This window comes from Chelonoidis abingdonii, chromosome 1 (assembly GCF_003597395.2).
Source record: "Chelonoidis abingdonii isolate Lonesome George chromosome 1, CheloAbing_2.0, whole genome shotgun sequence".
Classification (NCBI taxonomy): domain Eukaryota; kingdom Metazoa; phylum Chordata; order Testudines; family Testudinidae; genus Chelonoidis; species Chelonoidis abingdonii.
In genome coordinates, this window is record NC_133769.1 from 156,356,102 (window position 1) to 156,378,924 (window position 22,823).

General features: G+C 48.3%; 1 protein-coding gene across 1 annotated transcript in view; it reads left to right on the forward strand.

The window, feature by feature from the left end:
• The first annotated feature begins 2,300 nt into the window (after positions 1-2,300).
• The window catches only part of METTL16 (methyltransferase 16, RNA N6-adenosine), a 34,929-nt gene continuing 14,406 nt past the window's right edge, over positions 2,301-22,823 (forward strand). The window contains exons 1-6 of the mRNA XM_032773592.2: positions 2,301-2,574; positions 3,810-4,009; positions 10,181-10,321; positions 13,553-13,668; positions 15,014-15,156; positions 19,625-19,694. Coding sequence (XP_032629483.1) covers positions 2,447-2,574; positions 3,810-4,009; positions 10,181-10,321; positions 13,553-13,668; positions 15,014-15,156; positions 19,625-19,694 — 798 coding nt within the window. The 5' untranslated portion in view covers positions 2,301-2,446. The remainder of the gene's footprint in view (positions 2,575-3,809; positions 4,010-10,180; positions 10,322-13,552; positions 13,669-15,013; positions 15,157-19,624; positions 19,695-22,823) is intronic.

Here is a 22,823-nt window from a genome sequence, read left to right on the forward strand (position 1 = left end):
GAACCGCTGCCCTAGAGGACTTTGCAATACAAGGGAAATATGAGATAGACATAACTGGTGATAAAATTCTAAGTCACCAGGTCTCAGCATGTGATGGTGGTGGTAACAGCCATGATGGCTCTTATGATGATGCCAAAGCAGTACAAATATTTAATTAATTATCGCACATGTGGCTGATTCCATCTTCTCTCAGGTTAAGCGCAATATGCTCAGCTAGCTGCTAAAACAATCTGGAATCTCACCAGGGATCGCAGAGAAACCCCCAATCTACCATTCTTTCAGACACACGTGGTTTGCAAGTGTGAAAGGAAACAACAGAGCAAGAATCCTACAAATCATCTTTACAGGTTAAAATTCTCATCCTGCCGCCCTCCTTCCCCTAGCACGGACAGTTTCACAGCCGAGCAGAGCGCTTTCTCAGGGGGAGAGCAGGGTGCAGGAGCCCCAGATCTCATAGGTGGTGGCTTATATGGGATCGAGGTGCCCGGGCTCCAGGAATATTCAGGGCCGGGTGCCCTGCTCCAACAATATTTGGAGCTGGGTCTCTCCCCCGGCTCTGCCTGGATTGGGCCCTGGCCCCAGCGGGTCTCCCCCCACCGCCCCGCCCTGCCGCGTCCCTGCCTGGAGCGGGTCCCGGCCTCCGCCTTCCACCCGTCCCCCTGCATCCCCCCTCTGCCTCGTCCTACGGTCCTTGCCTGCTTGCAGATCAGCTCCTGGCAGAACTGCTGTCTGCTGCCCCAGGGTCCTAGCGCCTGCCATCTGCTAATGGCAAGGAAGGCTGCCCTTACCCTACTCTTCTGCCCTAGCCCTGAACCTCTCCAATGCCCCAAACCCTCATCCTCAGCCCCAGACAGAGCCCTCATCCCCCTGCACCCTAATCCTCATTCCCAGCCAGAGCCCTCTCCCCTGCACCCTAATCCTCATCCCCAGCCAGAGCCCTCATCCCCCTGCACCCTAATCCTCATCCCCAGCCAGAGCCCTCATCCCCCTGCACCCTAATCCTCATCCCCAGCCAGAGCCCTCATCCCTCTGCACCCTAATCCTCATCCCCAGCCAGAGCCCTCATCCCCCTGCACCCTGATCCTCCGTCCCCCTGCACCCAACTCCTCAGCCCCAGCCAGAGCCCTCATCCCCCTGCACCCAACTCAACCCCAGCCAGAGCCCTCATCCCCCTGCACTCTAATGCTCTGCCCCAGCCAGAGCCCTCATCCCCCCACACCTTGAGCCTCCGCCTCAGCTCTGAGCCCCCCCGCATCATGAACCCCTCATCCTCAGGCCTCATTCTCCTGCAGCCTGATCCTCTGCTCCAGCATGCACCAGCTCCCCCTTCTTACACCCCCACCCGAGCCTGCACCCAAACTCTCTCCCAGAGCCTGCACCCCTCACCCCTTCCTACACCCCCACCAGCCCAGAACCTGCACCCCTCACCCCTTCCTACGCCCCCACCACCAGCCCAGAGCCTGCACCCCTCACCCCTTCCTACACTCCCACCACCAGCCCAGAGCCTGCACCCAAACTCCGTCCCAAAGCCTGCAGCCCTCACCGCCTCCTGCACACCCATCCAATGCCCCAGCCCGGAGCCTGCACCCAGCACCCAAACTCCTTCCCAAAGCCTGCACCCCTCCTGCACCCTAATCCCCAGCCCAGGATCTGCACCCCAGACCTCCCCCCCTGAAACCGCGCCCAGAGCCTTAGGCAGGTGGAGGCGGAGTTGGGGGGGGCGGGTTCTGGGCACCACCAAAATTTCTACAAACTTGCCTCCCATGGCAGCTGTAACCACTGTGGTCGGCCTTGGGACGAGCCTGACGGTCAGACTCCAAAGCTGGCGGGGGGGGAACATGCGGGCGCCCGGGAGGGGCCGGGCAGAAAGGAGGGCGAGGGAGCGGGGCAGGAGGCGACAATTCAGCTAAACTGACACCTCCAGCAAGGAGAACAGCGGGCGAGTCCGCCCCCGGCGGCTGCCGGAAATTGGGGCTCCAGGAGGGGGCAGTTTTACTCCCTCCCCAAGCCCCCGCAGCTGCTACGTGAGCCCCTCTCCCGCGGGGAGGCTCCTCCCTTCCCCGCGCGTGTCCCGCCTTCCACGGGGCGCGGGGAGGCGATGACCGCCCCTCCCCCAGCTAGAGTCGCGCGCCCCGCCCATCTGCCCGGAATCTCCCGCGCGCTCCCCGCAGGAGCCGGCCCCAGGCGACAAGTCTGCGACGGGGGGGGAGGGATTCGGAGACGCGCCTTATGGCTCCCAGCCAATGGGCTGCGCTGGCTGCCCGCAGTGCAGGGTGGGGGGAGGCGCATGTGCAGTTAGAGAGGCCCGTGCGGGGGGGGAGGGGGGAGGAAGGAGGCTCGCTCCCCTCGCAGCGCGCGCGCGCGTGGCCGGTTCCGAGAGCGGCGGTAGAGCCGCGGCCCGGTTTGCGCGCGTGATGCGACGCCTCGCCCCGCCCCTTCTCCAGCCATGGCGCTGAACAAGTCCATGCACGCGAGAAACCGCTATCGGGACAAACCGCCGGACTTCGCCTACCTGGCGTCCCGGTACCCGGCCTTCCGCCAGCACGTGCAGACCAGTCTCTCCGGCCGGGCCAGGTGGGTCCCCGGCACCGGGGGGCTCTGACGGGTCGCGGCCGGCTGCGGACTGGGATTTTCTGCCGCCGTTGTACAGAGTCCCGCGGCGGCGCGGGCACAGGGGGGAGGCCTGGGTCTGTGCCGCGGCGGACGAGCCCGAATTCCCCCTGCCGCCATCGCCGTGCGCCAGCGGCCCGAGGGCGGGCATCACCGTGCCAGGCGCGCCCGCCTCCGGGCTTCGCCTCTAGCGTTGCTGTCCCCGCAACAACCCTTCCCCCATCCAGCCAGCGTCGCTGGGAAACGCCCCCGACCCCTCTCCGCGCCGCAGAAGGGAGCGTGCCGCGGTGCAGCTCTGACCGGTGGGGTTGTTGTAGCGATACGGGCAGGTGCTACAGCTGTTGTCTCTGAAGTGTGTGGGGGGGCGGGGGTAGCTCAGTGGTTTGAGCATTGGCCTGCTAAACCCAGGGGTGTGAGTTGAATCTGTGAGGGGGCCACCTAGGGATCGGGGGCAAAATCAGTGCTTGGCCCTGCCAGTGAAGACAGGGGGCTGGATTTGATGACCTTTCAAAGTCCCTTCCGGTTCTGTGTGATAGGTGTATCGCCATTAACAAACAAAAGAAAACAAAACTCTCTCTTGCTACACAACCACCAGTCACCCCCAGAACACAGTCCATACTTTGCACTGAATGAGCCAGGATCATGTGGGGAAAACAATATGTGATTAGACTTAATCAAAATACCCATGTGCTAGGGATGGATGTCCGGTTGATCTGGCATGTTTTGATCTTGGCAGTTTTGAGTGCTTGCCTTTGCACCTACAACATTTTCCTTATCTAGATGTTTACCTTTTTAAAATACAAACCGAGGGAATAACTTCCATCATAATCTAATAGTTGTGGTAGAGCCAATAGATGGTACAGAGAAGGACCTGTGTTTGGGGGTTGGTTTTATCCCAGAACCACATTTACGGCTTTTTCCTTCTGAGACACTAAGGAATACTGGCTAAACAGTCTATGTAGTCAGCTTGAGTTTTGTTGCTGAAACTGAATGATTTTTGATGGATTTTGTTTTTATATATAGAAACAAGTTTTCATCAGAATCGTCCAATTTTAAGGAGATATTTCTTGGTTTGAATGCATGGCTTATAATTTTATCCTCACAATAGTTTAAATTAATGCTGACAAGACAAATAATGGTGCTTGGTGCCAATTATAATGCAAGGATTCTTTCTGTTAATTGCATTTTATGCCTTACAGCCTAAATTTCAAGGATCCAGAAGCTGTGAGAGCTCTGACATGCACTCTCTTGAAAGAAGATTTTGGACTTACAATTGATATACCATTAGAGAGGCTTATTCCTACTGTTCCCTTGAGGCTTAACTATATTCATTGGGTGGAAGATCTAACTGGTCATCAAGATGGTGATAAACAAGCTCTTAGAAGAGGAATTGACATAGGTATGTGTCATATGCTTGGGATTAGACAACTTTCTGTTTGTTTGGTTCTTCAGTTTAAGAGTTTGGAAATGACATTAGCTAATAGATTTTGCTTTATATCTATTGATGGAGGGGTGGGCGGCATTAAATGTTCCAAACAACAAAAGTATCTGTGCTTGTGAGAGACTGGTTGTCCTATCTCTAGCCCAGGGTTCTCCAGACTTTGAGACGAGGGCCATATTAGAGTTTTGAAGGGGCTCCGTGGGCCAAAGCAACTCTGAAAGAAATTAAATATATGTAAAATCATTAAAAAACAACACTACTGTGTCAGTGTTGCATTAAATTCCAGAACAGGTATAAAAGTTAATCAATGAAGGTACTATGAAATCACACTATTTGTCAATACACTTAAAAATCATTTCACTTTTTTAATTTTATTTCTGAAAACTCACATTTGTTTCATGCAAATACTATTTGGTTCTGTTAGTGCTGTAGTTAAAATTTTAAGAAGCTTCATTTAAAATTGCAGAGCCCCCTGGACTGGTGGCCAGGACCTGGGCAGTGTGAATGCCACTGAAAATCAGCTCGTGTGCCGCCTTTGGCATGCGTGCCATAGGTTGCCTACCCCTGCTATACATTTTTTAAGTGATTTATTTTGAAAACTTTTCAGATTAGTTTTACAGCTATATCAGAAAATGAATGATTGGTTATTTAATTTACCAAAGGTAATTGATAGTTCACCTCCCAATGAATTCATAAATATCTTCAATTCAACAGGTAAATCATTAATATTTGGATTTTCTTGCCATGCTGTATTAGGAGGAGAACATCACCTGACAGACATTTAAATTGTTTTATTTAACTAAAACAACAACAACATGTATTCTGGATTTTTTAATTCAACAGCAAACATATAATAGTTTAACAAAACAAGCATATGAATTTTTGAGTTTTGTTAAACATTCAAGTTTTTCAAAATCAGGTTTGTTTTTGTTGTTTTTAATTAAAATAGTTAAATGAAATATTTAAAAAAGCAAAAATCAAATTGACTATGTCAGCCAGGTCAATATGAGAAACTTAAAATATTGGCTTCTGCAGCTAACTCAGTCATTTCACCTTCATTTTCCTGTTTGTTCATAATCTGGAAAAGAAAAACAAGCTTTCCTGCTTTTTCAGGTCCCAAACAATTTTCTCAATTTGGAATGAATTAGTCCAAAGGAAGAAAATATTCTTTCTACACCAGCAGAAGAAGCAATTGCTGTTAAAAATGAGATTATCACTTCAACAGTCTCTGAATTAGGGTGACCTGACAGCAAGTGTGAGAAATTGTGATGGGGGTGGGGGATAATAGGCGCCCATATAAGACAAAGCCCAAAATATCGGGACTGTCCCTATAAAATCGGGACATCTGGTCACCCTACTCTGAATCCATGTGCTTAAGTGACTTCCACCAGTTCACTGGTGTGATTTTCTTTAAAATATCATCAGCAAACCTATTTATTGAATGGTTCACCCTTAGCTCTGAAGTTTATTGAATTTATTTATTGAATGGTTCTCCCTTAGCTCTGAAGTTTATTATAGTTGGCATTATGGAGGGATCATTGCTGGATGTCCATGTCATAGCCAGCTCTTCTTCTTCAGCAGTTAAGGTTTGACCCTGGTACCAAGGATTGAGAATATTTGCAAAAAAATCAGCTGGAGATTGTGTAACAAAGCAGTCTCTGGTGGGACACGTCTGAGAGTATCAGTTCAGGACAAATTGCTTATAGCAAGGAAATCACAGCCCAGGGCTGGGGGTTCTTCACTACTAAGGCTCACCTAACCATCCAGACAGAGAGGACTTTGGTTTTACCCCACTGGCTAACCAGAAGTCATACAAGCAATTCCTTAGATACTCCAGTTTCCCAGTATCACCACCAGTGCCACTCATTATGGGGATGAATGGTTAAGAAAACCAATACCCCAGTAAAAGAAAAAAGGTTCTCCCGATCCCAAAGGACCAAGCCCCAGATCCAGGTCAATATACAAGTCAGATCTTACCCACAGATCATGCTGTTGCTAATCCTGTGGAATCTAAAGGTTTATTCATAGAAAGAAAGAAATATAGATGAGAGTTAAAATTGGTTAAATGGAATCAAATACATACAACTATTGCAAAGTTCTTGGTTCAGGCTTATAGCAGTGGTGGAATAAACTGCAGGCTCAAATCAAGTCTCTGGAGTACATCTACAGATTTGGATGGGTCATTCAGTCCTTTGTTCAGAGCTTCAGTTTTTAGCAAAGTTTCTCCAGAGGTCAGAAACAGGATTGAAGACAAAATGGAGGGGATTCCAGGGCCTTTTGTATCCTCTGCCATGTAGAAGAACATTCCTTTGTTGTTTCTTTGAAAATCACAGCAGCAAGATGGAGTTTGGAGTCACATGGGCAAGTCACATGTCCACGTATGACTCAGTTCTTTACAGGTAGAGCAGCCATTGTTCACGTGCTACTTTGAACGTTCCCAGGAAGGCTCCTTGTACTGGGATTGGAGTCTCCCAAGGTCTATTGTCAGTTAAGTGCTTTTCTTGATTGGACACTTACTCAGAATAGTCCTTTCTCAAGAAGCTGACCAAATGCTTCACTGATGCTACTTAGAACCAAAAACATTGAGATGCAAGTACATAGCCAATATTCATAACTTCAAATACAAAAATGATATACACAGCATAATCATACCCAGCAAATTACAACCTTTTCATAGACCTTACTTGACCTCCTTTGTACAAGATTTGGTGCAACGACAGGACTTTGGTTGCAGCAATGATCTATATGGTCACAGTTCACATCCGTGATGTCATAGATAGTTCTTGTCCCATTTGTGGTTTTTAATGCTTATAATTTGACTCTGTCATTACCTATTTCTCTCTTTAAGATGTCACTCGGTTCCTTCCAAATTTCAACAGCATCAGCAATAAAACAGCTATTTCCCTGCATTTTGTTCAAAGCTACAGAAATAGGCTTCAGAGTCCTCAACATGTGTTCAACATTTCTCTTAAGCCCGGTGTTGAGAACTTTGGCTGTGACAGTGGCATCTATTTTTTCACGACTTTGTTAACAAACTGTCATCAGATTTGGCCAGTTCTTGATATAGTGCTCAAAACAGTCCACTACTGAGTTCCATCACACGTCTTGTGGGAGAGTTAGCTTGGTTCCTCCCACTTTTTTCAGAGCAGCTGCTGCAAAGTGGTTGCTACAGAAGCATTTTGCAATTTCAACAACATTAGCCTTTATTTCTGGAACCCTGAAATCTTTGGCTTGGAGGTGCATCAAATGAGCACTTCAACTATGCTATTACCTTGGGACTTGCTTCACTCTCTTCTAAATTTCTTCTAATCTTGGATACATTTGCAGTATTGTCTGTGACCAAGCTGCATACTGGACATTAACCCACCTCCTGGAAGAAGGCCATGACCGTCCTGATCCACAAAAAGGGCGAGCGAGACGACCCCAGCAACTGGAGACCCATCTCCCTCTGCTCCACGATGTACAAACTATACGCGATGCTGCAGCCAGATCACGGGAGTGAGCAACGACTGGAGGGAGCCATCAGCCCGGACCCAAAGGCTTCCATGACTGTCGAGGGTGCTACGAAGCCACAACTTCCTGCTCCGACCATAGCCTCCAGATGACCAATACGAGGGCGTCTGAAAGAAGCAAGTGCGCATTAGCATGGCTGACCCTGTCCAATACGCGCCACTTCGGAGCGCTCCAATCCCCCCCACCACATCGCTTCAACACTCGTACGGCGTTGCGGGATGCCAAGAGACCTTCCTTTGCCGTGATCCGGCGAGCTCATACGACCTGCATGCCAAACCATCCGTCTTCGGTCGAAGCGGCGAAACCGGCTAGAGGATCCCGTATCCCAGCGTGCCGGTGCGGGCTGCCCTCAGTGCTGCCCTCGAGCCCCTCATGCTTCAACCTCGCCATGATGCCGCTACCTGATGGCGAACATCCAACGCGCTGATGGCTTTCTCCCTGCACGGCGAGGAGGTGAGCGCCTTGCCTCATGCGGAATGACCTGGTGTCCTGATCTGCGACGACCCCGAGAGCTCCAGGTTGCTCAACACCATCGGGAGAGCCACTGACTGGACGGAGTCTCCGCTCAATGACCAAAATCGGCGCGTCCTCCACGTCGACGGGAGCAAAAGGACTCGGTGCTGCGACGGTTCCAGATCCAGGGCGAGCCCGTTGTTCCCCTGGCCCGAAGCGCAGGCGTACCAACACCTTGGGCACGCCGACGGGCGTCCGCGTCCGGCAGACCCCCGAGGACCACCATCCGGGAGATCCTGCAGACCTACCAAGATCGACGCCTCCCTGCTGGCGCCATGGCAGAAGATCAACGCCTCAAAACCTTCCTGATCCCCCGCATTGCCTTCGTTCCTGAGAGGTTCCACCTGTGCAGAGGTGCCCCTCAACAAGGCGGACAACAACCATCCGGCAGCTGGTCAAAAAGTGGCTGTCCTTGCCCCAGAGAGCCAGCAACGAGCTCATATATATATTGCCCACAGCACGGGTGCGCCAATGTCCCCCGCATGGGAGACCCTGTGACATTGCAGTCATCCCGCATGCCTTCCGCCTCCTGACGTGCCCCGGACACCACAGTTAAGAGCGTCGTGAGCGACCGCCCTGCGCACCGTCGTCGAGGAAACGAATCGGCAGGCCACCCTCGGCCAGGATGTAGCCATTTCCTGAGCGGCTCCCGGAAGGTGAATTCGCCCGCGACGGGGTGACATCGCCTCGTTGTGGTCCCGCACCCCGCAACGCCACGCGCCGTTAGGGAAGCGACTGGGCTGCCGCTGGTATGGAGCAGGAGCGGCAGGAGCTGGGAGTTCTGGTGCCGCAGATCGAGACGGAGGGCAGCTTCACCGTCAGCCCCGAGCCCGAGGCGTGCTGGAGAAGTCCCTGAAGGCCGCATCCACGCGCTCTACGTGGACACCTGAGGAAAAAACCCGACCAGGGCAAGGCCTTTTGAGGATGACCAGCAAGTGGGACTCCAGCAACCACTTCTCCCCGCGGGCAGCTTCACCCGCTTCGCCGACTAGCGGTTCATACACCGCGCCCGGTTTGAACTGCGTCCCACTCAATGGAGCCATCCGTCACGGGCCGGGACAAGCGCTGCAGGAAGTGCGGGTACACCCATGGAGACCTTGCCCCACGCCTGTGCAGCTGCAAGCCCATGTCAGAGCTGGCAGCTGCGCCACAACGCCGTCCAGACCGCCTAGTGAAGGCCATCGCCCCACACCTTGGTGAGATTGCAGTCAACCGCCACCATCCCGGCACCGACAGCCCGCTGCGCCCAGAAATCGCGTCACGGACGAGGAGCGGAAAAGATCATCCTCATCGACGTGACGATCCCGTTCGAAACAGGACCCAGCGTTACGCGAAGCCCGAGCCGTAAACGTCCGAAAAATCCGCCCCTTGACTGACACCTTGCGGGCAAGGGCTACGAGGTTTACACCGACGCGCCTGATCGTCGGGGCGCTAGGCGCCTGGGACCCCTGTATACGACGTGTACTTAGGGCCTGTGGGGTGGGCCGTCACTATGCGCGACTTCATGAGACGTTTGATGGTCTCGGACACTATCCGGTGGTCTAGGGACATTTACATTGAACACTCACCGGCCACCGCCAATACAGGAGTGAGCCGTCGTGGCTTCAAGCACCCACGGGGGGAGGGGGAAACCCTTAAACCCCCCTACTAAACTATATTCCCTAAGTCCTGGCTCACCGACCTGGATGTCACCATGTGAGGGTCATCCTGTCCCCATACCACGGCCCGCCTACTCTAATCATGGCTATGTGTAACCCATTATATGAGCGATGTACCCTCACTGCTCCCCTACTGTATCTTGACCCCACCCACCGTACACCCCGCATTGGGGACATTACAGACTGTATACATTATATGCTAACCAATAACCAAATAACCAGCGTCCCCTATACTCTGTATGTTACCCCCGATGACTAATAACTGACGCATCAAACTCTGTGTATCATCTTTATTTAAATATTCTCTAATAAACATTTAATATTGAAATTTATTGCTGTGAGTAACAATAGAAAAATGCACATCATACACTGTGTGATTATTTATTAAATTAAATCTGATGCTTTACTTGTTTCACTAATCTAGTCTTTTGTTTATTTGCTGCAGGTACCGGGGCATCTTGCATCTACCCATTACTTGGAGCGACTTTGAATGGGTGGTATTTCCTAGCCACAGAAGTGGATGATATGTGTTTCAATTATGCAAAGAAAAATGTGGAACAGAATAATTTATCTGATCTTATAAAAGGTATCATATATAATCATTCATTAACTTTCATTCCCCTTTGATGTTTTCACTTCTCCTGTTTTAAACAGATGTAATGAAGTATATTTGCCTTGTTCAGTGGCTAATGAGAATTTACAGTCCAGCCAAATATAAGTTACCCTGATTTTGGTGTAGCAGAGAGTAACCACGTGTTGCTATACCATCCCCATTGAAATCAGACAGCCACAATTGGTCCAAAAACTTAACAAACAACCCAATTCACTCTTATAAACCAGCCTGGACAGTTCTAGACTTTTGATGCATATGCAGAAATGTGATTATTCATATTTAAGATAATCCCATCCAAAAATCTTTAAAATGAAGTTAAGGTTGCACAAAACACTGATGGTAACCTTTGATATGAACATGACAGAATTCATATTATTCCATGCTGCCCCTTACGTGTGGAATGCTGTTCCCAAATCAATTTGTACAGTCACTGCCCTGCGCTCCTTCAAATTGTTGCTCCTTTTTGTATGTGGATTTCCCTTGGTTATGGGTCTAAGATCTGGAGAGGGGGTCTGATGCAGCAGACTTCAGGAGGAGAGAGGTGTGGTAATCAGTCCCACTTGCTGTCCTGTGGAAGGGAGTCCCTATTCTTCAAATGCCACTAAAAGGGAATCTCTCTCCTGCAAATCTTTGTAAGTCCTCGGGATCAGGGCTTCTTGCACCACCTAGGCTCCACAGGTAGGAGTGTGGTGCTCTCCTCAGATTGACCGTCTAATGTCTTCTGGACTTGGTCTTTTTTCCTGAGATCTGCTGGAAGTGGGAAAATGAGGAGGAAATGCAGCTATAGGATTCCAATGGAAAATTCCTCTTTCTTGGTCCCTCTGGAGAGGGATGCAGGAAGTGGAGCTTCTACCCCTTTTCCTTCCTCCACAGCTTCTCAAATGTTAGATTCAGCCTCCAGTATGTAAGCCTTATGAGGCTGAGTCATGAGAGGAAGAGAAGTCATGAGACTTCAAACAATCAGCCTTAAGATACTCATCAAAGCCTACAAACCTGCTAATGGGTTTAAGAGGCTCCTCAGGGGCTCACCCCCCTGTTCCCACATTCCCAGCCTTCCTTAGTCTTGTCAGACTGCAAGCAAAAATATGGACAGTGGGGCTAACAAAGCTACAGTAGCTCCTCACTTTAATTTTGTAGTTATGTTGCTGAAAAATGCGACTTTAAGCAAAACGATGTTAAGCGGATTCAATTTCTCCATAAGAATTACTGTAAATGAGGGGGTTAGGTTCCAGGGAAGTATTTTTCACCAAACAAAAGATCATCCATCCACACAGTATAAGTTTTAAACAAACAATACTGGTACATGATGATGATGATGATGATGATTGTGAAGCTTGGTTGAGGTGGAGGAGTCAGACAGTGGGATATTTCCCTTACTGCTAAATGATGAACTACCAATTGTGATGATGATGATGATGATTGTGAAGCTTGGTTGAGGTGGAGGAGTCAGACAGTGGGATATTTCCCTTACTGCTAAATGATGAACTACCAATTGGCCAAGCCCTCAAGGATTAACTCTCTCTCTCTACATAAGGCAGCAGGGGGAAGGGATGGCTCAGTGGTTTGAGCCTTGGCCTGCTAAACCCAGGGTTGTGAGTTCAATCCTTGAGGTGGCCACTTAGAGATCAGGGCAAAAAATTGGTCCTGCTAGTGAAGGCAGGGGACTGGACTCAATGACCTTTCAAGGTTCCTTCCAGTTCTAGGAAATTGGTATATTTCCAATTATTACACAAGGCAGCAGGAATGGAGAGAGAGAAGCATATTTCCCTTAAATTCACTGCCTTGTTAATTAGATCAGCTTGCTTAGACACAGCTGCTGCAAGCTTCCCGAGTCCTGGTCTGTCCCCCCTGCTCTAAGGAAGGCGGGGTGCAGGAGCAGGGGGGAGGGAGACACCTTGACATTAGCCTCCCTCTTCGTTGCCTCCCCACCCTTGCACAGCAAGCGGGAGTCTTGAGCAGCTCCAAGGCAGAGGGCAGGAGCAGCACATGGCAGTGGGGGAAGGAACAGAGCTGAACTGCCGGCAGCTGCTGCACAGGGAACTTAGGGGAGCGGGGAGCTGATGTGGGCTGCCGGTCCACCCTGGTTCCAAGCTGCAACGGGCTGCTCTTCCTGCAGGCAGTAGACAAAGCAGGCGGCTGCCAAACTATGTTAGAAGGCCGCATTACACAAACGAGCATGTTCCCTAATTGAACAGCAGTGAAACAACATTAACCAGGATGACTTTAAGTGAGGAGTTACTGTATTAAGATCTGATTGAAACTGTGTGTGGCCTCCTGTAAATCTCTTGCACCTTGTGGGGTAGTGGGACCCTAGTGCCACATAATGCTTATGTTGAGAGGGTGACCACTGATCTCTGGCCCCCTCCCCCTGACCCCACACATGCCCTCCAGTAGCAGTGTTTCAGATTCAAAAGTTAATAGTGTTAGACTTCAGCTCAAGTTTGGTCCTGTGCACTATACCTCACCTAGAGGAATATGGTAAACTAGGTTCTGTCTCTATCCTTCCTTCCCGTTTTTAAAAATAAAGTGGTAGATTAAAACATGAACTGTGAAGATCTATTTTTAGTGTGTAATAATTCTGGAATGCCACATACAGTTCACTTAAAATTTAATAGTCTAGGTCTGAAGCAGAGAGAATTTTTCTATCAGTTTTGAGACATGGCTATTTGAGGGGCCAAAATCAGATTTAGAACAAAAACTCAATTTCAACCGTAACTATGGAGCACCTGCTATCGCTCTGAAAATAACTCTCATCCTATGATATACTGGTTATAAGAAAAGCTATTTAAGAACATAAGAATGGCCATACTGGGTCAGACCAAAGGTCCATCTAGCCCAGTATCCTGTCGCTGACAGTGGCCAATGCCAGGTGCCGCAGAGGGAGTGAACCTAATGGGTAATGATCAAGTGATCTCTCTCCTGCCATCCATCTCCACCCTCTGGCAATCAGAGGCTAGGGACATCAATCCTTACCCATCCTGGCTAAGAGCCATTAATGGACTTAACCTCCCTGAATTTATCTAGTTCTCTTATATGCATTTTCTTTTGTTAGATGAAGCTAAAGTTTGTTTGCAGTGTAGTATGTTGATGTTAAATTGGTGGTATAATATGTTAATTATATCCTAAAGGAAGTGTTAAAAATACTTATGTAATACTAGAGTTAATTTTAATTCCTTACCAATAAACATCCTCTTTTTCTGCTAGTGGTTAAAGTACCACAGAAGACTCTTCTAATGGATGCCCTAAAAGAGGAATCTGAAATCATTTATGATTTTTGCATGTGCAACCCTCCCTTTTTTGCCAACCAGTTGGAAGCCAAGGTACAGTATGTTGATTAGATAGATTGACTGTTGTACTTGCTTTTGCTCTTTTTAACACGTAGGAGGGTAATGATACCTCAAAAGATTAAAGTGTTTGAAGGCTCACTGTGAAAAACCTTGTGTCTCTGGGTTTTATAAACTGTCATTTCATAAACTTATATATTTTTGATGATTTTTTAAAAAAACATTGCAAAACCCACCCAGGTCGCAATTTGTAAAAGATTAACTTAAATGAGGGTTTTTTTAATTTTTTTAAAAATTCTGAAGTAGGAATTGACCTGTGGCATTCTTCCATTAGTTGTATTCAGATGGTCTCTCTCCACTAGAATTAGCACAGAGTAGGCAGTCACCATGGACCTAGTGCTTGTGTGCCTCCCATAGTGATAGAACAGGGGTGCTAGTGGGTCTCAGTGATGCTAGTATGTCAATGTCATAGCGTTTGTCTTCGCTATTGCGGTACCAGTCTGAGGCCTGGTCTGCACTGTCACTTAAGTTGATATGAGTTATGCTGCTCAGGGGGGTGAAGAAATTACCCCGAGCGACGTAGCTTACGTTGACCTAATGCTGTGTCTACACCATGTTATACTGGTGGGAGAGCGTGTGTCGTTCTTCCCCCAGCTCCCCACTTACCTTCTGCCTCTCAGGGAAGTGGAGTACTAAAGTTAATGGGAGTGCTCCTGTCAGGTCACTGCGTCTTCCCCAGGCCCACTAAATTGACACCGATCCATCAATTGCAGCGGTGCCTATTTAGTATTCCAGTAGAGACATGCCCTGACTCTAGACCCAGTGAGAAACTTAGAATCTTGATCTCCATAATGACAACTTCAGCTTTTAGAAATACAGGGGAAGTGGTGGTGGTAGCTAAATAATTTTACATTTAAACATTGGGTTGTAACTTTCTGACATGACCATGTCCTACAGTGCTTTGGAACCAGATGTTTAATGTCACTCTCATATAGCATCAATATATTGCTAACTCTTTTCTGTAGTCGAGACTATAGATTTGGCTCAATTATCTGTATTATCGTACCACCTAGGAGCTCAGGTTGTGGACTGGGACTCCATTGTGCTGAGTTTCCTACAAACACAGAACAAAAAGATGATTTCTGCCCCAAAGAGCTTATAATCTAAGTATAAAACCAGATACAATAGATGGATAGAGACGGGGAGTAATAACCATTACATTGTTAAGTTTAAAAATATGTTGTTAGCATTTCCCCGTATAGGGATGGGGTGCAATGTTGATAGTGTTACTACGTGGCAGAGTGTGAGGGAGACAGCAGTATTTAAGGAAGGAAACTGTTCATTAATGATTTAAACCTCAAACACTTTCTTTCCTGTCCAGGGAGTAAATTCTCGAAATCCTCGACGGCCCCCACCCAGCTCTGTGAACACTGGAGGGATCACAGAGATCATGGCTGAAGGAGGAGAACTAGAATTTGTCAAAAGAATTATCCACGATAGTCTGCAGCTTAAAAAAAGATTGCGGTAAGGACTGGCGTTATAAAGGAAACTTCCTTCCTCCCCCCCTCCCTGCTGTGGGAATCACATGGAAGGGACTTAACTGAGGACATTCTTGTTTTGGATGAAAATCCAATTTATGTGACAAAATCATCTTTCTTCTTTAAACAACCATAAGTCAAGAAGTCCACTAGCTCTTTTGTAACCTTTTGGATGTCCAAGTAACACAGTTTTTACATAAAATTGGAGGAGAGGACAGCTGTTCTCCCCTTCAGATTCATAGGGTTTTTGTTTTTTTTAAAGGCAGAAGGAACTATTATGACGATCTGGTCTGACTTCCTGCATAACACAGGCCAAGGAAGTTCACTCAATGATTCTTGCATCTAGTCCTGCAACTTGGAGTTGAAGTAGAACAGGGGTAGGCAACCTATGGCACGAGTGCCGAAGGTGGCACTCGAGCTGATTTTCAGTGGCACTCACACTGCCCGGGTCCTGGCCACCAGTCTGGGGGATTCTGCATTTTAATTTAATTTTAAATAAAGCTTCTTAAACATTTTAAAAACCTTACTTACTTTACATACAATAGTTTAGTTGTATATTATAGACTTATAGAAAGAGACCTAAAAATGTTAAAATGTATTACCGGCACGCGAAACCTTAAATTAGAGTGAATAAATGAAGACTTGGCACACCACTTCTGGAAGGTTGCCAACCCCTGAAGTAGAATATCTTTTAAAAAGAGACCCGGTCTTGATTTCAGGACACCGTGGGAAGGAGGATTTCACATCCTGTGGTAGTCTGTCCAATGATTTATCACCCTCACAATATAAAAACTTGCATCTATTTTTTTTTCCAGTTTGAATAATGCTGATTTTAAACTTCCAGCCATTGGATCATGTCACACCTGTGTCTTCTTGGTTAGAGTCCTTTAAGATCACATCTCCTCTTTGTGTAGGCACATGATAGTCACTGCTAGACCTTCTCTTTAACAAGCTAAATAGATGGAGGTCCTTTAGTTTCTCAGAGTAAGGCATTTTTCCAGACCATAAATATTCTTGTAGTTCTCTGAACTCTCCATTTTTTTTTTAACTTCCTTTTCAAATGTAGACAGCAGAACTGGGCATAGTATTCTAGTGACTTCATCAGTGCTATATACAGAGGTAATAAATGCCTTCCTTCTCCAATCTGATATTCCCATTTAAATACCTGGGGATCGAATTAGCTCTTATAGCCAGAATAATGCACTGGGAGCTCATGGTCAGGCAGCTAACTACCTTTTTCTAGAATACCTGCTTTCCAGGATACAGTCCTGAAAGTATACTCCACAGTCTTTATTGCTTGTTTGGCTATATTAAAATATATTCATTTTGTAGTACTTTGGGCAACTCTCCATTCTTTTTCAGTTTGCATTTTTGCAGACCTCTTCATAAGATGCTCTGTTTTTACTGTCCAAGAAGTGGGAGTAGATCTTGTAGAATGTACTCTTACTGGAAGGCTGATAACACTTTCACTCTTAAGATTCAAACGTAACTTAGACCAATAGGAGCTAGATCTAAAGACTTCCAAAGAAACATTTGTTTTTGTCATCAGAAGAAATTAAGAAAACATCCGAATTCCTGAGAGACTTTGACTTATCCAGGAGCAATTTTAATGGCGCTATGGCCAGCTAGGCAGTGCCAACTTTTTAGAATGAGAGTGCTTGTGACAGGTGATATGAAGGTGTCATGGTTTAGCTGAGAAGGTTGTTGTAGTACCATATTGTCAGGAAACAGATGATTGCTGGATTTTCAAGGCATTATGCTCACTGATCCCTCTTGTAGAGATGAATGCCACAAGAAAGATCACTTTAGTAAGAGAAAACAAAGATTTAACAGCTATTGTTTGGGTGGCCTCTGGTACCAAAGAGCTGGAGTTGGAGGACCAGTGTACATCTATTGGCCTAATTAGATGAAGGCATCTATCTTTTATGCCTTGTGTTTCCAAAATCTGGAAGAATCATCCAACTTCTTGCTGCTATTTAATATAAGAAGTTGCTCTGGGGAGTTTGTCACTGCAGAAAAACTGACTTAATGCTATGTTCCAGTCTTACTTCACTAGAAACAACTCAAGCAAATGGCCAGAATATTGAGCTACCCTTTACATAGGAACTGAGACTTGCTGGCCCAGAGGTCGGCAGCCTTTCAGAAGTGCTGTGCCGAGTCTTCATTTATTCACTCCGATTTAAGGTTTCACATGCCAGTAATACATTTTAATGTTTTTAGAAGGTCTCTTTCTAGAAGTCTATAATATATAATTAAACTATTGTTAGTTTACTGTGATCCTTGCCCTTGCTGAGTTTTCCACTGTCTGGCATGTATTTGGAATCTTTAAGCTCACTCAGAAGTCTGCGTGCATCAGTTGTTAACCTGCTCCGAGAGGGGCGGAGGACAGATTTCATGTGTGAAAATACCTGTTCACACAGGTATGTGGATCCAAATGCTGAAAGCATTGCAAACACAATTTTCTTCAAACAGTTAAATGTCATTGGCAGGAACGTCCAGCCGGTCAGAATAGAGGCCCCATGATCTCTCTCAGTAGCTTCAAGTGCACTTCACAGATCTCCAAACTTTGATACCCACAATTCTGAACTTTTTAACTGAATGAGCTTTTAACTGAAATCTTCAACACCCATCCACTGAAATATGGACAAATCCAAGTTGCTTTTGGTGAACTTTTCAGGTTTAATTAGATAAGAAAGCATTGGGCCAAATTGCTGGAAATCTTGAAATCTGTCAGAAAATTCTGATTCCTGTTCTTGCATGTACATTCTAATCTCAACGTCAAACACAGTGCGCTGTTCAACATGGCATGATAGTGATGTAAGCAGCAAATGAGGACTTAAAAATACCCCAGCACAGTGAAGCTGGAACAATTTTTAAGGTGGGGGTGCTGAGCGGTACCCCCTCTTGCCCCTGTCTGTCCCTCTCACTGTCTGGAGCCAGTGGGCCACAGCTGGGGGCGGCTGCAGAGCCCCAGGCTGGTGTCCGGGACCCTGGGCCAGCAGCAAAGCCCCCCCCCCCCCCGGCCCAGTGACCAGGACCTGGGGCCGGCAGATGGAAGCCCGACTGGCAGGGGGGCCGGCAGCCAGTATCCCAGGCCAGCAGCGGAGCCCCCGGGACCAGTGGCCAGGATCCAGGCAGTGTGAGTGCCACTGAAAATCAGCTTGCATGCTGCCTTTGGCACGTGTGCCATAGGTTGCCTACCCCTGTGCTGGGCAAAGGAAGATCTTGATATTTTCTTTTTTACAAATAGAATATTCCACCTCTTGGAGATAAAGGCATAACATGATTCAGTGACTGGAAGTTAAATCTTTAAAATGTGCATGTTTTTTCCACTTCATGTTTCTCAACAGGGTAATGAACCAGTGGAATAACCTACCAAGGATTGTGGTAGATACTTCTGCATTTTGAAGTCTTGAGAAAACTATCCAGCCTTGATTTGCAGATGTGCTGTAGTTCAATCAGAAGTTACTGGGCTTAATGCAAGAATTAATTGACGAAATTCTCTGGCCTATTATGCAGGAGGTCAGACTAGTGGTGTCTTTTGGCCTTATTAAAAAAAAAAAAATCTTATTTTTAATTGAATTCTGGTTTTATTAGATTCTTCATAATGCCACATGAAAATTGGTTTTATTTATCTCTCATACTTGTACCCATGATCAGTTTAAAGCATTTTTATCTCTCAAAGAAGCTGCTTAAAATATGTAGAGAATACTGCATTTCAGTAACTGAAAACTCTCTGGGTACAAAGTTTTAACAGTATACTTAAAAACTATTCCACTGAGCCCCAACACTCATCTAAAAATTTTTGTGGAAGTGCCCGTAAAGGAATTTTGGGAAATTCTGCTGAAGAATACAGACTTTTGCCTTTGGAAGAATCTGAAAGACCTGGACCCAAAGGAGATGGTGAGCTTCCAGAAGCAGGGTAATCTCTGCTCTCATCCTTCTGTTTGCCCACTGGTGAGTTATGGATTTAGAGAGCTGGAAACTGGGAGAATTAATGTATCTACATTTCTCATAAGCAGAGATACCAGGGAGTGGGTCTGTTTTTTTCAGGCACAAGCTCTTATTTTGCTAGTGTCATCTTCTCTCTTCATTCCTTGGAAAGTTAAAATTGAAAGTTTGAAACAAATTATTGTAAAAGGTACTATTTTCCAAAGCACTTTATTTTTGAAAATGGGACCGTTAGAGTTGCTTAGAAACTTTCTAGAATTTTACCCAAGATCTAATATTGAAAAAATCCACTTGGATTTCTTTCCCAAAGATTTCTTTCCTTGGTCTCTTAGTTTATCCCCTTTCTCAAATCATACTGCTGATATGGGTTTGTCACTATGTTTAACTGGAGAGCATTTCCCCTCCTGTGATGCTTGCAGACCTCTGATGTGAACCCTTTGCAGTTAGTTGCCATTTTCAGTTGAACTGTTTCTAAAACATTAAATGTAAAATGTTGTCCACAGGTGGTATAGCTGCATGCTGGGAAAGAAATGCAGTTTAGCTCCACTAAAAGAAGAACTTCGAATCCAGGGGGTAAGTTTGTCTCCAAATACACTAGGGTTGCATATACTGCTTCCTGATACTGTGCATTTCTTGCCTGTTTTTGTCCCTTAAAAAGAAAGCTGCTTCTTCGAGTGCTTGCTCATATCAATTCCAATTAGGTGTGTGCGCGCTGCGTGCACGTTCATCGGAAGACTTTTTACCCTAGCAACACTCGGTGGGTCGGCTGGGCGCCCCCTGGAGTGGCGCCGTTATGGCACCGGATATATACCCCTGCCGACCCAGCCACCCCTCAGTTCCTTCTTACCGCCCGTGTCGGTCGTTGGAACAGTGGAGCGCGGCTTAGCTGACCTCCACTTCCCTAGCTCGTAGTTCTCTCGTTTGTTATTGTGTAGATAGTTGTAAACTTTTTATATAGCTATACTTAGTTGATCTGTTTATAGCATAGTTATGATACAGTTCAGAGAGGTTCGGGGATTAGCCCCTTCCCTGCACCCTGTGCCGGGGCCCATGCCCGGTTCACCGGGTTTCAAACCGTGCTCGGCCTGTCGCAAACTGATGCTGACAGGAGATCCACACGACTCCTGTCTGAAGTGTCTCGGGGAATCGCACCTGACAGCTAAGTGTCATATTTGCAAGGCTTTCAAGCCACGAACATAAAAGGAGCGGGACTTTAGACTTAAACAGCTCCTCATGGAGGCGGCTATTGCCTGTCTGCGTTTGGCACCGAGCGCTGGTCAATTGGCGGGCAGAAGCGCCTCCTTGGCACCGGACCGCGCCGGTACTGCCAAGGCCTCTCGGCACTGGCCGTCGCCGGCACTGAAGTCGGCTCCACACCGTTCCCTCTCTCTGAGGTCGAGAAAGACTAAGACTCCTGCTGCTTCTGTGCTGCCTGCACCGCAGCCAGAGAGCTTGTCTAAGTTGGATCGCCCGGTGCCGACAGCCGCTGCGGTGCCGACTTTGTCGGAGCCGTCGATTCCGGTCCCACAGGGGCCATCGAGTCCGGCACCTGTTAGCTCTCCGGCACGAGCCGCAGTAGAGCTTACTTATCCCGTCCACGCCAGAGACATTCTCAAAGGCGAGGGATCTGATTGCCACGACAGTCGACACTGCCTCTACCCCCGGCACCGCCTGTGCGGGTAATACAGTCTATAGGCAAGCCTGCTTTGATAAGACCACCTTCTGTTGACACAGCGGACTGGCACCGTTCACGATCACAGTCTTGCAGACGTTCTAGGTCCCAACAGTGCTCCCGCTCCCGACGCCACTCGCAGTCCTGGCACTGTTCTCCTCCTCTGTACTGGTCGCACTCGTGGCACCGGTCGGTATCCCGTTCGCCGGCCCCCTACTCTCGGCATCATTCCAGCTCCCAGCACCATGACTCCCATAGCCGCTCCCGATGTTGAGCCTCGAGATCTCAGTTGACCTCCCGGCACCGCTCCGGTCGCAGGTCCCAATCTTGTTCCCGGTACTGGTATGCCTCCTGGTACCGGTCTCCGGTGCCGAGTAGAGCAAGGTCCGCTAGAGACAGGAACTCTGCCCAGGGCTTCTCCGCTCCTCCAAGGCCATCCAGACACATTTCAGTGTCGTCCCACGCAGACAGCTCTTATGCTCAGGACCGCAATTCTGATGTGCCCACTAGAGTCTTTCAAGAGGCCCAGACCCAGGACCAAGGCCCACATCAGTGGTCCTTCTGGACACCTTGGGCGTACCATCAGGCCCAAGGTGCTCCAGTAGTTGGGTCTCGCTCTGCCCCATCAGAGCACCGAGTGCCAGATGCAACAGCTAGCCATCCCTCTCCGGCTGCGGAGGAAGCACTAGTCCACCCACCAGTCTCCCCGGTCCCACTGGAGCAGGAGGTTGCCCAGGAGCAAGAGGCTGCACAGGACCCGCTCGTCCCCAGCATCTCCTCTTCCTCTTCTCCAGATGAGGCGGTTGCAGGAACATCCTCCTCCAATCAACCTGGGACCTCCTCAGGAGGGTAGCACTCAATATGAACCTCCAGGTGGAGGAGGTCCCAGAGGTAGAGGACCCGGTAGTGAGCATTCTGTTGGAGGATACCCCCACCAGAGTGGCCCTACCATTTATTCGGACCATCCAAGCCAATGCCGACACTATATGGCAATCTCCAGCCTCTCTCCCTCCTGCGGCCAGGGGAGTCGAGCGTAAATACATGGTACCCTCCGGGGGTACGAGTATTTGTATGTCCATCCTCCTCCCTGCTCATTAGTCGTTCAGTCCGTTAATGAGAGGGAGCCCCATGGCCAACAGGTACCAGCCCTGAAGTTGAAAGAGGCTAAGCGAATGGACCTGCTCGGCTGCAAAGTGTACTCGGCAGGTGCCCTACAGCTCTGGGTGGCAAATCAACAAGCCCTGCTCGGCCGCTATAATTACAACACCTGGGCAGAAGTGGGTAGGTTTACGGAGCTACTCCCTCAAGACTCCCGCCAAGAGTTCGCTGCCTTCTTGGAGGAAGGGAAAAAGGTGGCCAGAACTTCCCTCCAGGCCTCACTAGATGCAGCCAACTCAGCAGCCAGGACTCTGGCCTCGGGTGTTGCCATGAGACGCATCTCATGGCTGCAAGTTTCCAACCTCCCACCGGAGCTGCAGTATACCATCCGGGACTTGCCGTTTGATGGTAAAGGTCTTTTCTCGGAAAAGATTGACCCTAGACTGCAAAGCCTGAAGGACAATAGGGTCATAATGTGTTCTCTAGGCATGCAGACGCTGGTGACCCAACCAGGCCTTTCTGTCCCCAGCCTCACCACCCGTACTTTGTGTCTAGACACAGAGAAGACTTTGGCAGGCGGCGTGGACGAGGTTGGGGTCCCGACTGGCATCTACGCCCAAGGGGCCAAAACCAAGGTCCCTCGAAACCACCAGCGGGACCAAAGTCCAACTTTTGAAGGTGCACCCGAGGACGGTGTACCAGTTACAGGCCAGGATCCTCTTCCTCCCTTCTCCAACCGTGTCTCCTACTTCCTCCCGGCGTGGTCCCAGTTAACCTCAGATCTCTGGGTCCTACGCATGGCGGAATATGGATACCACCTCCAATTTGTTTCAACCCCATCCCCCCACCCTCCAACCCCATCCCTCTTCAGGGACTCCTCTCACGAGCAATTCCTCTTGCAAGAGGTGCGGACGCTCCTCGCCATGGGAGCG